Source organism: Leptonychotes weddellii, chromosome 11, assembly GCF_054177405.1.
Source record: "Leptonychotes weddellii isolate Sample4059 chromosome 11, ASM5417740v2, whole genome shotgun sequence".
In the NCBI taxonomy this organism is placed as follows: Eukaryota; Metazoa; Chordata; class Mammalia; order Carnivora; family Phocidae; genus Leptonychotes; species Leptonychotes weddellii.
The window spans coordinates 20,519,340-20,536,447 of record NC_138379.1 but is presented as its reverse complement, the minus strand read 5'-3'; the positions used below and the strand labels follow the sequence as shown (position 1 = coordinate 20,536,447).

Below are 17,108 nucleotides of genomic sequence, written 5' to 3'. Positions count from 1 at the left end.
TATATATATACCACATCTTCTTTATTGGATCCACTTTCATCTCTAGCTTACTACCTTTTCTGCTTGTGTTCAAATCCATATCTCTAGCTTCAGATCTTTTTCAGAGCTTCAGGTTCCTGTTTTCAATTGCCTGTTGTTATCTATATCTGGATTCCTTTGGGTACCTTCAAATCAACATGTTCAAAACTGAGCTTGTCTTTCTTTACCTGCTTCCCTTCACACATTCTTGCCTTTCCATATCCAAATCAGTCATCAAGTGCTGCCAATTTTACTTTATGATATTTTCACATCTCTGCTTTCAGCTCCCTGTTCTCATTATCTCTTGCCTGGACTGCTCCAGCAGGCTCCTAACTAGTCTCCCTGACTCCAAATCTACTCTTTTTACTCTTCAAGTAACTGATGTAGATGTAATCTCCAAGAGGTAGGGCATCTTTCTGTTTTGTACAAAGCTACCTGTCCAGGGCCTGCCTCATTGTAGGTGCTCAGTTAAAATTTGAATGAATGAAGGAATTTACCTGAAATGCATAGATGACCAAGTATCTACCTTCCTTTCAAAAAATCCTTCAGTGACCTCATCATCTCGAGGATAAACAGCATATAAGACCGTCATGATCTGGCACCATCTTTCTCTCTTGCTTCTCTCTACCTTAACACTTAACTACTTGCAGATCCTCACACGTGAAACTTTGCATTTTATTTCCTTGGCCTGCTCACTAGAACTCCTCTTATCTGCAAAGTTCTTCTTCCCTCAACTTTGTTAACTAATATCCTTTAAGATTCTGCTTAGATACCACCTATCCCAGGAAGCCCTCTCTGATTCCTTTCCAGTACTTTACAGTCTGAGTGGGGTTAGGTGTCTCTTCTCTGTTCCCATCACCCCCTAACTATACTGTTTGTACTTACTCTATTTTACTATACTAACTTGTTTATATGTCTATCTCCTTTCTCTATGATGTCAGACAAATCTTGATCTTTGTCTCCTCAGCACCTAGCACAATGCCTAGAATTTCATAGGAACACAGTGTTTGTGGAAAGAATGAAAAGTAACTGAATGACTGCAGGAGGCTGCCCCTCTGACATTTGGAATCAGGGATGTACTGGCCACATTACAGGGATACCCCCACATGGTTTAAAATGTCTTGAGTATCATCACATTTTGGCATTGCAAATATGAAATTACTGCTATTCTTGGTTTCTTGCTTTTATAGTTCAGCATTGAACTGGTTGCCTAGGGAGTTAATCTAACAATAGCTGCCATTAATAATTCCGTTTCCAAGTGAAGAAATTTATATTTTTAGGTATATTTTTTATAACTCTGAGTGTATTATAAATGAGTAACTCTTGTGTTGGCATCAAATTTATTGACCAGCTAGGGGCGCCTGGGTGGCTCAGTCATTAAGCGTCTGCCTTCGGCTCAGGTCATGGTCCCAGGGTCCTGGGATCGAGCCCCGCATCGGGCTCCCTGCTCAGCGGGAAGCCTGCTTCTCCCTCTCTCACTCCCCCTGCTATGTTCCCTCTCTCGCTGTGTCTCTCTCTGTCAAATAAATAAATAAAATCTTTAAAAAAAAATTTATTGACCAGCTAAAAACTTTATTCCTTGCTATTGTTTTGGTTAACACCAAATGACCGATGAAGGGAATCATACTCCATAACCGAGAAAAGTTTAAGTGTATTAAAAAAAGAACTTAAAGGAAAATAAGATTTTTCCACTTAAGGATAAACTTCTACAACTTTAGTACCATAATTTGGATATTACGGCTGCAAGGTATGTTGGGACCTCAGACAAGGGAGAGGAATGAGGACATGATGGGTTGGGCCATATGTAGAGCTAAGTTGGCCATGGGAGTGAGCCCTTATCAGAGAGTCTGGAAGTCCAACACACAAGCTGTACTCTTGTCTGGGTTGCTAATACAAGGTGGGTCATGAGTGGGTGTTGAGTGGGGAGGCAAGTAGGATTTTCTGGAGAGTGGCAATGCTTAGCTGAGGGTAAAGTAAGCTTCGGCACATCCCTGCTGTGCTTTTGCAATCCCTTTTTGCATTTCTCTATTGGAGAGCATGGCACATGATGTGGAAACTGTTCATTTACTCTGTCTTCTCCCTGAAGTGAGGAAACCTGGTGGACACAGATTTTGCTATTTTCGTCCTTGTGTTCCCCATATCTAATACATGTTAAACACTCAGTACATGTTTATGGAGTGAACAAGTAAAGGGGAAGGAGGTGGGAATGTGAGGGTTGTTTGTGTTGTGTAGAGGGAATGTGAGGATGATGGTCTGGTATCACTGGGATTTTAGCACAGCAAAGAGATTTGTCTCAGCCTCAAAAGGAGGTGGGTGAAAGCAAAGGGACTGCATCTAGTGAGTGGCTGGTAAGGTGTAGGTAAGGTTTGAGAGGCCTTCGGATGGGGGTGGGGGGTCAAATTCCTAGTGCGGTGGGCCCACGTGGGTACTTGCAGCCTGAAACTTGGCCGACAAGTGGATGCCAGGCCTTGAACCAGGCATAAAAGGGCAGTAAGAATCCCGTCAGACCGGATGCACTGGTAGAGAGGGGACTCCTTCTGGTCCTCTCCCAGGATCTGTTGGAATCAGCTCAAGATGGGGTGTGGCCAGGCCTGCCAGCCACAGTGCTTCCTACTGAGTAGAGATGGAGATGGCAAGGATGCTTATGTTCAGGAAACGAACATATTGTGTTATTGTTTATGTGTCCTCATCTGAGCTGTTCTTGACAATTTTACCACTCTGTCACTTTCACTGTGGTAATAAATTTAATCTTAGAAAGTGACCAAAATGGACAGATCGGTTACTCTGCACATTGGCTTCCTGAGTACAGCTGCTCTTTTAAAGACAGTCATGGTGTTACGTGGAGCCTTGGATATGTTTTTTTGTGATAAGCTATGGGAATTACTTAGCTTATTTAGAAAAGGTCTTTTCTCCCCAAGAGCTATCTATGACTTGGCTTAGTGAAAAGCTCAAGGTTGATTTTTGCTGGTGTTTTTGTTGAGAAGGTAAAGCTTTATCTGAAGCTGATTGCCCTGGATTCCAATCTTGCTTATCTCCCTTACTCATTGTACAGCCTCAGGCCAGTTACTTAACCTTTCAGAGCTCCAGAAGAGGGGTTGTTTGAAGATGACCGCTGATGCCCACACCGTTCCTTGTCCTGGGGCCGACACGAGGTGGGAGCTCACTCAGTGGCAGCTCCCCGCATTGCCTTTGTCAGGAAAGCACGAAGACAGTTTCAAATAAAGAGGAAATAAACTAGTCTCTGACGTCTGTTCTCCTGCTGGTTTTACTTAGAAAGGATGGCAGATGGCTGCATGTTTGCTATTAGCACTGCACACCTAACTGCAAGATGCAACTTGCCAAACAGACAGGAGATACCTACTTTTCATGCCCCCCCCCCTTAATAACAGCACATAGTTTCTCAGCTACATGGTCTATTTTTTTTTTTAATTTTTTTAAAGATTTTATTTATTTGACAGAGAGAGACACAGCAAGAGAGGGAACACAAGCAGGGAGAGGGAGAAGCAGGCTTCCCGCAGAGCAGAGAGCCCAATGCAGGGCTCGATCCCAGGACCCTGGGACCATGACCTGAGCCGAAGGCAGACGCTTAACCATTTGAGCCACCCAGGCGCCCCTACATGGTCTATTTTTAAGAACTTTGCAAAATCCACTCAATGAGATAATCTTGAATGCAAGAATGTTTAAAGCTGATCATAGCTTCAGGGCATTTTTTTTTTTCATTCTTCCATAAACCATAGTTTTCAATTATTTTAGCATCACCACACATATCATATAGCTACATAGAGATGCCGGATAATTTCATTGTATCACACACCATTTGCTTTCAGAGAGGCTCTTTCAGGGGTGAATACAATGTGATTTAAGATATTCTCTTTTTGTTTATTGGAAAATATCTACCTTCCTTTAGGAAGTCTTTAAAACTCACAGATTATGAATAAATAGGTACAGAATTATTGCGTCGCTTTGCAGCTACTCTGACTTGTAGATAAATTCTGTAATATTTTTTAAATTCTTGGGAGGAAAAAGAGATCCTGGACTTTTTGAGGTGATGCTGTGTGTTTTAATTCCCACTGTTCCTGGCTGGGGAGCTATAGGTATTATCTGAAGAAGTAAGTGCATTAAGTGTAGAGTATTTTTATCTTTGAAAATTGTTATAGTGATACAAGTCACTTTTTTAGTAAATGGTGAAGGTGTATTGAAGGTTGATCAAATATCAAGGTGTATTTTCTCACATTTTAATGTAACTCAGTTTTTCCATATGCCTCGAGCCCTAACACTACACGTGGTAAAAATGTAATGAATGTGTACAAGAGAAACTCTCTGATTCCTGCTGTGGGCAGAATTAGTTAATGATATTCATTCAGATGCAGGATGGTACAAATGGGGCATATTAAGAGACTTAAATTAGGTCAGATTGAATAATTGAATTTATTCCTTTACTTAAAAACAGCTTAATCAGCGGAGAGTGCTGAAATCTAAAAAAAGTTGAATTAAATATTAATAGGGAGTTTATGTTTTCAACTTTTTCTTCATTTACAATGATCATAGGATTTTTTTCCTTCTACCTTTTACAGACACTCGGAGATGAAGTTCAGCCCTTCTCACTTGATGAAGAATTTGATTATGACGCTGTGACGCTAACTCCCAAGTTCACTCCTGCAGAGATAGATGCGATCACAGAACTATCCAAGCAAAAGAGAGAGATCACCAACACAGACTTAGAGGAACCCCACAGTTGATTCACCGAGACATCTTGGTGTTAATGTTTATTTTGTTGTTATGCAAGCAACATTAGAATAAAAGGTAAACCTACTATAATTCCCTTTGTCGAAATTTACTTGTGCATTAATTGATCAGAGTTATTTGTCAAGAGGGAGATGTAAGTAACAAGACCAAAGAGATCTGTACACTTATAGGATTCTCTGCTGTCATATGTTGCGGAATCCCATGGCAGGCGAGGGGAGATGGAGGTGGCAAATGGGGATAGGAAGCAACAGCTACAGAAGGTCCATTTAAAAAAAAAATTTTTTTTTTAAATCTGAGTATAGTTGACACAAAATGTTACATTAGTTTCAGGTGTACAACATAGTGATTTGACAAGTTTATACCTTATGCTACGCTCACCACAAGTGTAGCTGCCATCTATATTCCCTAGGCGGTGCCTTTATTCCCCTGACTGGAAGCTTGTTATCTCCCACTCTCCGTCACCTATTTTGCCCGTCCCCTCAGCGCCCTTCCCTCCGGCACCCCACTTTAGTTTCAGCTATCCCGCCAGGGCCCCCTCTGCTCGGAGAGCTCAGGCACCTCCCAGCCCGCATGCTGCCTCAGCTCCGGCCCGCCTGCCAGGGCACCCCCTGCACAGAGTGCCCTGGCACACCCTGGCTTGTGCCCGTTTCAGCTTCAGCCGTCCTACCAGGGTGCCCACGGGGCACAGAACAGAAGGGTCCATTTTGGTGACAGCACAGCAATTAGGTAATGTGGGGTATTGCAACAAAGACTGGAAACATCATCCTCCCTCCTAGGGGGTAAAACACTGCAGCACGCAGAGACGAACTGATGGCGTGGGGCCGTCACTGGTCCCAGCTATCCAGAGACTGGGGTGTGAATGTGCGTGCTGAGAGGCTGGGCTTCTAGAATTGATTGGGGAGAGGCTCCGCTGAAAAAGAATGCATCTGAGAATTGATTATATGTCATATATTAAATTCTTGTACTTTGTGTATTGCCATTAAGCCATGATAGTTACAAAGTACAAGGAATGGTGTCTGTCTCCAGCAGCTTAAAATATAATTTAAGAAGGCAAGGCAGGTAGAGAAGGTAACTGGAGGATGTGGAAGCATATTATAAAGTGCTCATTGTGAAGAATACCCATGAATGTGTTAACAGAAGGAGAAAAGAACAGTGCAGGCACTGATAAAGGGGGAATAGTAGGTATGAAGTGATTTTCATTATTAAAGCAATCAGTAACAAGTCAAATGTGCATAGGCTTAATGAGTCTTCATGCAGGCCTGTGCTTCTGTATGCCACTTACATTCCTAACAAAGGACATTCTTGATTTAATGTCACAGAGTCAAGTGACTTCCACATCTCTTTTTCTGCATCTAGTCAACAAACTTTCATAAAACACTGTTTTCGTGCCAGGCCTTAAACTAGGCAATGGGGAGGAGGTAGTAAATTAGACATGGTCTGGTTTAGTTCGGAAGACAGATACATACACTAATTTCAGCAGGGCCACGCTGTCCAATGTAACAGCCACTAGCTGTGTGTGGCTGTTGAGCACTTGACATGTAGGTAGAATGACTGAGGGACTGATTTTTAAATGTTACTTTGATGTGAAATAAAAAGGTAATGTAATGTACAGCATGGGACATGTAGTCAAAAACATACTATTACCTTTGTAAGGTGACAAGTGGTAGGTGATTAGACTTATTGTGGTAGCCATTCTGCAGTGTGTAGGAATGTCAAATCCCTATTTCATACACCTGAAACTAATACACCGTTTGCCAATGACAAAGAAAGAAAGGGCCCAAGTCCTTTTTAGAAAGTTGATATTTGATACGGTTATTATAAAACTTTCAAGTATACATTTGAAACAATGTGGGTCTGGGAATCTATTTTTTTCATCTATAAATTTTATGACAGGTAAATACAGATCAGTTATTTTTGATGACAACTTTAGTACCTAATTTAAAGTATGCTATAAATGTGAAATACACTTTGGATTTTTAAGAATTAATATGAAAAATCGTAGACTATCTTATTATATTTCTTGTGTGGATGACATGTTGAAATGATATGAATCAATGATTATGGATATATCTGGTTAAATAAAATGTATTATGAACATTCACTGATTTCTCTTTGCCTTTTTAGTGAGGTTCTTAGAACATTGAAAATTCCACACATATCATGCATATTTGTATTTGCCAGCCCCGCCGTAGGGGGCAGCCTGTGTTGGAAGAGTGGTGTGCACCAAAAGCTACTGGGGCAAAGTGAGTGGAGTTATTTAATCACGAATGGAGAGCTGGGAAATCTTCATCAAGGGGGTGATATTTGAGCTGGCTCGGGAGCAATCAGTAGGAGTTTTTGGTTGGACGCTGTTGGAATAGTTTGTGTGGGAGATGATAAGAGCTCAAATTAAAGCAGCGGAGGTGGAGGGGGAGGGCATGGATCTGATTAGAGATTTGGAAGTAGAACAAGCAAGGATTATTGATTGATACGATGTGGGAATGAGAGAGCGTCTGTGAGGTTAAGACAAGATTTTAGCACAGGATCTATGTACACACTGCCTTGAGGACAACACATTGTGTTCTAATTGTTCACAAGACCAGGGACTCTCTTCTCTCAGCATATATGCAACATTTTGGTATTGCGAATAAAGAAAAGACTTCGCCCTTTTTAAGACATCTCAATTTTATGGACTTAAATAATTTTATAATAGAAAAAAACACACAACTATCTAAGTGTTTAAAAAGAATTACATTTTAGTGGAGTGTTTTATGAACCAGCCAGGCTAAATGGCCGGCGGAGGACGTTACTGCAGAGCATTCTGTCTGTTTAGCTTCTGCACTAGATTCTGGCTTTATTCCTTTTGGCATTTTGATTCCTGCATTATTTGGGGCAATTGTACATTACAGCAAAAGTGACACTGGAAAATGGGCTCCTTAAAGCCTTTGGGTGAACTAGTTGTGTCTTAGTTGTACCGTTAGTCTTCCCCTAACTAGCAAATACTCCTCCATGACTTTCAGCTCCGTGGGTCCCTTGAATCGATGTCAATGGTTTGTCTTACATTGGCTGGCAAACCCTAACCAAGAGCCTTTAGAGGAAGCCTGCACTTACATTGATGGAGAATGCTTACCTGGATTAGGTAGTCGCATCAGAGGTAAGACTAATAAGAGCAAAGGAGAAGGAGAAGCACCTGCCAGAATGGGAGGGGAGAAGGTGAACATTTTAAAAGTGTCCCCTCACGCCTGCAGCACCAGTCCGGGCTCTTCAGTGTGGTGGCAGGCTGAGCAGTCTTACTCTTTCAGGATCCGTCTGATGTGGAGTGGCACAAGGAGAAAAAAATAGTCAGATCTGATCTTGAATTTCCCTGATTCCTTCATCAAGAATTCTCTTTTCTTTTGCCACAAACGTGATAGAATGTATCCTCATTTAGAAAAAGAAATTTTCGGGCGCCTGGGTGGCTCAGTCGTTAAGCGTCTGCCTTCGGCTCAGGTCATGATCCCAGGGTCCTGGGATCGAGTCCCACATCGGGCTCCCTGCTCTGCGGGAAGCCTGCTTCTCCCTGTCCCGCTCCCCCTGCTTGTGTTCGTGCTCTCGCTATATCTCTCTCTGTCAAAAAAATAAATGAAATCTAAAAAAAAAATTAAAAAAAAAAAAAAAGAAAAAGAAATTTTCCGTATGTGTTCAGTGACTGTAAGGCTGAATTAACACGGAAAAAAGATAGTTGAAAAAAATTTCATTTCTTTTGTTTGTTTCTTGGCAGTTGATGGTGAGTGAATATAGTAGCATTTTATTAAGTCTTATTATTAAGTCTTATTAAGAATTTTCTAGGGGTGCCTGGGTGGCTCAGTCATTAAGCGTCTGCCTTCGGCTCAGGTCATGATCCCAGGGTCCTGGGATCGAGCCCCGCCTCGGGCTCCCTGCTCGGCGGGAAGCCTGCTTCTCCCTCTCCCACTCCCCCTGCTTGTGTTCCCTCTCTCGCTGTGTCTCTCTCTCTCAAATAAATAAATAAAATCTTTAAAAAAAAAAAAAAAAGAATTTTCTAGAAAAATATTTCTCCATAGGTGAAGGGAAATCCATACTCCTGACCAAGGCCTGCCCAGCCCTTACATAATATGGCCCCTGCTTACCTCTCCAACCCCATCTTGAACTATCTTCCTCATTTTTTGTTATGTTATGACCAGTTGCTATTTTTTTTTCTTTTTCAAACTCACCACCTTGTTTCCACCTCCAGGCCTTTTACTCTTGTTCTTCTTTCTGCCTGGTCTCCTCTGGCCTTTGTGTGGCTGGATCCTCTCATTATTCAAGTCTCAGGTGAAATGTATCTCCCCAGTCTCTCTCTGACCACCCCAGTCTAAAGTAATTTCTGTCTCACAACCGTCACCCTGTCACTGTGCGTCCCCTCACCTTGCCTTGTTTATTATCAGATGCTCCCAGGAGGACATAAGCTGTAAGAGGGTATGGACTTACTCTTTTTATTGATGAAAAGGGCCTGGAGTAAAGTAGGTGTTCAATAAGCATTTATTGAGTGAATCAAGCCTGAAAGGATAAGCTTATTAGTTTGAATAACCTGGAGGTCCATTTCATCAAATCAGTTTGGTTAGACATATGTTGAGCAATTTTTATATATACCTTATCAACTTATATATGGGAATATACAAGTTCTTACTTCCTAGACTCATGGTAATCTGATGGCCAATGCAAATTTGGGATGCCCAGCTTGACTGAAGAGATATGTTCCATGTTCCACGTCCCTTCTTTTTTCCTCACCATAACCCCGTGGAGAGTTGAGAGAATCCTGGTTCACATGGGAGCTTCACCTACTTCTCAACTGCTCTTTGGAAATTTTGTTACGATCCCTTCCGTGAAAAATCCCATTCAGGAGCAATTCATGTGATACTGATAATTGCCAACGGTCTGCGTTAAGAAGTGGGGACTGATGACTAAAGCCAAACTGGGAAGGGAACAGAAAACAAGGCTGGAAGAGAGAGGTAGGAAGAGGGAAAGTTCCATTTTTGTATCTATCTGTAAAGCAGAATCTTTTATCCGCTCATTCAAAAATGTTGATACTCCTGAGAGTCATCAAACTTGAGAGGTGTCTTAAAGTCCAATTCCCCTGTTTTCTTTATATTTTCATTTATTCTGAGAGCAGTGCAATCCACAGAAGCGTTTAAACAGAGGAAGGACATGGTCTGCCTTAGGTTTGAGGGGAGTTGGGTGGAAAGGGGGCTGGGCTGTATTGTCCTGGGGAGGGGTGGCCCTGGAGGGAGGGGGGATGCAGGGCCGGGCTCTGAAGGGCCTCTTCATGGTTTTCTCTCTGGAAGTGTATGCAACCTTGTTACCCCCATTTTTCTGAAAATGTAGGATGATGTTTATTGACATAGATCTATTTTCATCCTTTGATCCTGGGCACTCCAGTAGCCTTTTAGTTTAGAAAACTATGTCCATAGTTCTGAGAAATTGTCTTGAATAATTTTTTGATTATTCTCTTCCTTCCATTCTCTTCCTCTTTTCTCTTCCTAGAATGTCCACATTTCAGTTGTTGAACTCCTTAGATTGCTCCTCGAATGCACTCCCTCCTCTCCTATTTTGTACTCCCGTCTCTCCTGTTTTCCTCTTTTTGCTCTCTTTTCTGAGATTCTTTTCAGCTTTATCATCCACATCTTTTATCACAGTTGGGTGTATCATTTTCTTTTTTGAATTTTATACTATTTTTAAATCCATAAAACAGTCAAACCATTTCCATGAACAACAAAAGGAAAGACAAACACCAAGAAAACACACCGTGCTCTGCCAAGAGTTGCATCGGGGTGAGACCATCAGAACCTGGAAGGTGAAGGTGGCGTGTCTTACCCTCGATCATGTCGAGAAGAGTGCTTCTTGATGGGGACCACTTGAACTCACTATGTTGAATGACCGAGCAGTAGGAAATGGCGTGAGATGTCAAGAGGGTCTTGGACATTCCTGTCTTGTGTAGCAAGCCTCAGGTGTGGACACGCGGTGGCTAGGATTCCTGTTCTAGGATCCTTGACGCTGAGGGAGGGGAGAGATGCCTCAGGGTGGTGGATCTCTGGCTGCTGGCCTTCAGTGTGTACAAGGCATTCGTGTGTTAGGCACGTCATCCTCTAACGTGGCTCCTTTTCCCCTTTCTGATGCTCCTGTTCCTGTTTCTGGCACCACACCGGTTGCCAGAGTTTTTGCCTCTGGCTGCCTTTTGGTTCCATTCCCTCTCCTGTATCCCACTTGCCGTTATTCAGGCCTGCGTTTTGTACTTGTCTTCTCCTGGGAGCCTTCTTCCTTCCCGGTTAGACCCGAATTGCCTCTGTTCTCTCCATTCTGGCTTGTTTTACACATTGCTTTCATATCCATCTTCGTGGCACTTATCCTGTTTCAAAACTACCTCTAGCTGCTCACTGTCTACTTGCTAAAAACTCCTCACATTAGTATTCAAGCCGTGCGCCTCTGTACCCCCAGGAAGCAGACGAAACAGACCACACGTGGCCGCCAAGTGTTTCCTTCCACCTTCACGCTTCCCTTCCTACTGTTCTTTCTTTCTGGATGGTCACCCTTCATTTCTGCGCACTGAATTTCTGCTCGGTCTTGAAGATGTACCCCAGAGTTCACCTCCTTCATGAAGACTTCATTCTCCTACCCAGGTATAATTCCATCTTCCCCAGAACCCTGATATCATCTGTCACTTTCCACCTTGTATTGGTCGTGTGTACGTTTCCCTCTCATTCCTGAGGGCAAGCACCAAATCTCATCATTCTTGCATCTTTAGGAAGCACTGTCTCTTGAACATCATTGTTCTCCTCACAGGCATCGTGGACTTACAAAATCCGGGTTGGGTGCCCTAAAAATAGATCAGTTTAGATGTATTCATTCAACTAATATTTATCTAGTGTCTGCTTCCTTTGCTGCAGTTTGCTATAGAAACACATAACTAATGTCATGATTTATTAACCCATTGAATTTACGGTAAAGGAATGAACGCAAAATATCTGTACAAGCAAGGCCAGAATGTTGGGGTACTGAGATAACAACTAGAAAAAGTAATTCCATCCAGTACAAAAGTTGGGGGGGGGGAACCATACCAATATGATTCTAATGTAAGTAAATTTTGCATGAACGGGTCTAAGAGGACACTTTAGTATCAAAATAATGGCAAGTCAGTAAAAATGGTTACGGTACATGATATATAATTATAGTACTTTTTTTTTTTTTAAAGATTTTTTATTTAATTATCTGACAGAGAGAGACACAGTGAGAGAGGGAACACAAGCAGGGGGAGTGGGAGAGGGAGAAGCAGGCTTCCCGCTGAGCAGGAAGCCCGATGCGGGGCTCGATCCCAGGACCCTGGGATCATGACCTGAGCTGAAGGCAGACGCTTAACGACTGAGCCACCCAGGCGCCCCAATTATAGTACTTTTCATGTCTATAAAAATGGGCAGTCTTACCAGAGAGTTTTGTTATTGTTGGTTCTACTTCAGATGCCAGTAGATTATCTTCATTTTGTGCACTTAGAATATTGACATCCCTGTTAAGATTAAAAAAGTAAATCCAATAACTCTCCAAATTATGTTAATATTGGCTATATTCTCAGAATAAATTAACATCAATTTTAGTTTAGATTGAAAAGTATTTTCAGAGGACGGCTTATGTGCAAGTGGCGGTAATGATGCTTGAAGTAATTAGGGTGTTTAACAACCAGGCAGAAAAAAACCACTAATTATTCTCCTCTTCTTCCCCCTCCATCCCCACCCCCACAAGGATGGGCAAACCTGGGAAGGATTTGAATACTACACAGATTGGGGCATTTTTATTTGAAACCATGGGCTCAGATGCCTCTGCAAAAATGATTTCCTAAGTCCTTGGGTTTAAGAAGGTCAGTGTCTTGGAAAATAACAGTCAACTGACTCCTAAAGAGGCTTGAGTTCCTAAAGAATAGTTTATACCTCTCTTTAAATCATTCGGTTATAGTGTCGTCCTGTAATTGATGCAGATTTGTATATATTTTCTATGTCCATGTACATACGTTATTTTGCAGTGAATCCGACTTACTTTCACATGCCAACAAATTCCACAGATTAGTCTATGTTGCCTTTTTGTGTTGCTGAAATGGAGTTTGTTAACCTTTTTCAGGAAAAAAACCCCACAAAAAACCATGCAGCGTTTGTTTTTATTCAGCTCTCTTCCTTTCTATTGTTCTGGCCTGTGGCTTTGCCTACAGCATCTGTATCTGCTTACCCCAGTCCACCAAGTGTAAGCATAAGGTAGACAGGTGCATGTTGCTGGTTGTGTTGTTTTAATAAGCCAAACAGCTGGCTGCTTGAGTGCAGGTGCACAGAGCTCTGGAGAAGGGCTTGCAGTTTAGGCCCAGCAGAAGAATATATGCAAGTTGCAGAGGAGGTCTGGGGTGTTGGCCTTGAGATGCTTTTGTGTGCAGAAACACTAAGGACATGTGAGCTTCTTACATGTCAGTGCCTGCGTAAAGTGCTGGTCATAGTATTTCCGGAACGTGTCGTCACTTACATAATGGCTTCTGTATTTGTCAGCCCAAACAAGTCTATTATATCCGATTTAGTCCTTGTCTGCAATTTGCAAGGATCACAGAGAGTTTTACACAGACGGCACCTGAAGGGGTCCCTTCTCATCATGCTGAAATTAAACTCAAATAGGCTATATGTCAGATAAATAGCTGGTTGAATGCTGTCACAATAGTTCAGAATGAGAAATGAAATACATTTTGCTAAAAGTGTGCTCCATGTTCATGTCCCCAAAATATGACAGTCACTACATTTTAAATAATAATTGAGCAAAACAGAAAGTATTAAGAAAATACTAAGTATCACTTGAGTGTCTACTGCATGTCCAGTGTCATCTTAGGTGAGATGTGGGAGAAGGAAAAAAGAACGAATATATACTTTATAACATCACAGACTGGCCCATTTTGACACAGGAAAGAGAAGTCGATGCCGTATCCCAGGAAATCCAGGAGTGACCAAGTGCTACGCTAGCTAGACCCATTGCTTCAAATCCTGACTTTGTGCAGCTAAGAGCAGAAATAAAATTACTTACTTTATAACTTTCTAGAAGTTGAGCTCAATGTTCTTTTTTTTTTAAAAGATTTTATTTATTCATTTGAGACACAGAGATACAGAGAGAGAGCATGAGCAGGGGGAGAGGCAGAGGGAGAGGGAGAAGCAGGCTTCCCGCTGAGCAGGGAGCCCGATGTGGGGCTCGATCCCAGGACCCTGGGATCATGACCTGAGCCGAAGGCAGACGCTTAGCCATCTGAGCCACCCAGGCGCCCCAGCTCCGTGTTCTTTTGGGGACAGATGGCTCATCTTGATTATGTAGCATCAATGACAAATAACATTTGTATTCTGCCTTCTGCCTGTATTATGGTTATATTTTCTTAGCCTGTCCTGCTTCCCTGTTGGACACTTTGCTAGATCACAGATGGCACGTGTTCAACATGTGGTAATGAGGGGTTGACCTCAAAGGCAAAGGAACCCTTGAAATCCATCCCTCTCAGCCCACAAGAGCAGCTTCTTTCTACCACAGCGATGAAAGCCCAAGATAACAGGGGCATTCCCACCACTGCACCCGCTCTTGTGGGCAGCTGACAGTTAACACAGGTGGGCGTAAGGTGCTGCCCATCTTTTGAAGGTTGTCTGTTGAGGGGAATGCCACCTCTCTGGGACCAGTGCCCTGCTTTGGCACCGGGAGCTGCTTCTGAGAAGTCATCAGGTGGTGGATACCTGCCCGACTTTTCAGAAAAGCACGGGCGGCTGTCAAGAGACCTGTGATCCTTCCAAAGCCTGTCAGGCAAGGTGGTGAATCTTTGACGAGTGGCCGTCAAGGAGGAGCCTCCTTGATTCTGGCATTTTTCAGAGGTCAGATGAGATTGCTGAGCAACTGACTCATCTACCTCCTCCCATAAGTAGATGGGAGAGAGGCTGGGTCTCTTCAGCTTGGGGAGTGCATGGCTGACGTGCATAAAGAAGGAAGCAAATGTTAAATGAGCCTGCCATTCACCAAGCAAACATTAAATTACACTGTGCTATTTTATCTTGACCCACAACCAAATGGAACTCATTGTAATACATTATCACATAAAAGACAGTGGCTCATTAATAAAACCCTAGGATGAAGACAGGGGTAAACAATGAAAACTCCCACACATTAACACCATAATGTACTACAATATTTTTCCTTCTTTTCATCAAAATCCTCCGTGTAATTAAATCTCAAGTAAGTCAGCAAACAAATCCCTCAGCTTTTTTTACTGCACTTTTTTTAAAACTAATTAGTTATTTTTCATACTAAGTAGCAACTCAGACAATAAATATTTATTGAGTGCTTATTATAGGCAAGGCACTGGCATTCCTCAGCGAAAGCAGGGAATAAGACATAATGCCTATTGCTGACAAATGCTACCAGGAGCATCAGTTTGGGTGAAGTGGCAGAGAGCATTTAGGTGGGAAGGGCATACCTCATGAAGGAGGTTTCAGGGGAGCTGGGAGTGGACCGGCAGGATGGAGCCAGCTTGCAGGGACCTGGAGAAAGCGTCTTCCTGGTTGACCCAATTGTCGGGCTAAAACCCTCAAGGGAGAACAAACTTGGTGGTCAGAGGAGCCCGAGGAAAGCCCGTGTGGCTGGAGTGAAAAGAGGGGACGCAGAAGTTGTTGGAGATGAGATCAGACAGGTAGGGGGGATCCAGAGACTGTAGGTCACGGTGGAGGGTTGGATTTTCATCTCAGTGCTATGGGAAGCCACTGGGTTGCTTGTTAAACCTTTAATGTGCTTTATAGTTTAAGAGATCAATTCTGCCTGATGGGGTTTTGATGGGGTTGGGAGAAGAAACAGGGAGACCAGCTAAGTGGCTGGGATTGCAGTAATCCGAGTGGGAGGTGATGGTGGCAGGTGGAAGGATTCAGGACCTGCTCTGGAGGCAGAGTTGATGGGGACTCAGTGAGGGCTCAGCTATAGGCAGGGTGAGTGGACGAGGGGGCCGGAGGCTGAATCTTAAGTTTTTACTTTACAGGTTTCTCTTTCAACCTCCCAGGGTTAAAGCCAGGATAAAGAGAAACGTGTTGACAGGGGGTTGGGATTTGTCTAGAACTTCCAAAGACAGCACTACATGATATAGGAGATTTTGTTCCCTACTAAACATCATCTTCTCTGACTTGGATGTGATATTTCTCAAGCCACATGCAATGTTCCCTCTTCTCAAGTTAAAACCTATGGATTATTTAATAACACTCTCACTTTGAATTGGCCCAGCCTCATTCGGATTCATCTCAGCATCTGCATGAGGCTTTAAGCCAGTCATCTAAATATCACTGGTGCCCACAGCACCTGGCACAGGCATCGAAATGGCCTAATGTCTGGAATTGAATTGAAAAAGGATGCAGGGCAATACCACTCTGTGTGGGCTGCAGTCCTGTGTGGTTCTGTGAACCCTTTGTTCTGAGACGTTTGCTACAGGTCCACGGCAAGACAAATTTGGAAACGAAGAGCCAACATTTAGAAACTTTTACTGCAATTTGAAATTGCCGTGACACCCAAGCAGCACTTATTTTTTTTTTCCAGTAATTTGCTTTCATTCTATTTTATAAAATATCCCCATCTGAGATGGATGGGAAATTGAATGGACAACCTGGTTTTCTCCCCCCTAGTAGTTTAAGAAGCACTAGTCGAGCCCATTAGACAATGTCATTGTGTTTCCACATGTGAAAGTACAGGTGGTGACATGACAGGACATGACAGGTGGAAGGCATTGCACGGAAATAGAACTGGTTCCTTCTCTTTCCTCCTTTGGCTTGTCCCCATCCCCAGTGGGTTATGGGGAGTCCAGGGCTCTTGTCTTGTGTGTAACCCGTGTGGGTCTCTAAAAAGCAGAAACAAGAAATGACTGGGAATTCCAGGAGTCCACATTACAGGGAAGCAGGAAACTGAGCTTGAACAGATGATGGAAAACCCATGTGTGGAGAGGACCGATTTTATCTACATCTCCGTCCAAGAAATGTTCTATAAGCTGCTCCCGATGGGCCATTTGAAATTGGTTTTGCCATTTCAGAGACATAAAAGTTGGAGTTGGAAGGCACTTGGAGACTGTTTAGTTCCATTCTCTCCTTTTACAGATGAAGTAACTGATATCCTAAGGATATCTTTTGAGAGGAAAAAGGCCTGTAGGGTCTCGAAGCCCAGGATAAAGGACCCTCGCTTTTCTTTTTCACCCCAAACTGGGCGGAGGCTGTGCATGGTTTTCCACAGGCCCCATTTTTGAGGAGCTTTCTTTACAAACCCACATCTCTGTGAAATTGGAGCTTGTGCACCCATTTTTAGGCTCTTGTTTTGAC

The 17,108-nt window shown here is 42.9% G+C and overlaps 1 protein-coding gene across 1 annotated transcript in view; it reads left to right on the top strand.

Annotated features, from left to right (window-relative positions):
• The window catches only part of IFTAP (intraflagellar transport associated protein), a 66,060-nt gene extending 59,195 nt beyond the window's left edge, over positions 1 to 6,865 (top strand). Inside the window, exon 7 of the mRNA XM_081798300.1 lies at positions 4,593 to 6,865. Within this exon, the coding sequence (XP_081654426.1) occupies positions 4,593 to 4,757 (165 nt within the window). The 3' untranslated portion in view covers positions 4,758 to 6,865. The remainder of the gene's footprint in view (positions 1 to 4,592) is intronic.
• Positions 6,866 to 17,108: the final 10,243 nt, after the last annotated feature.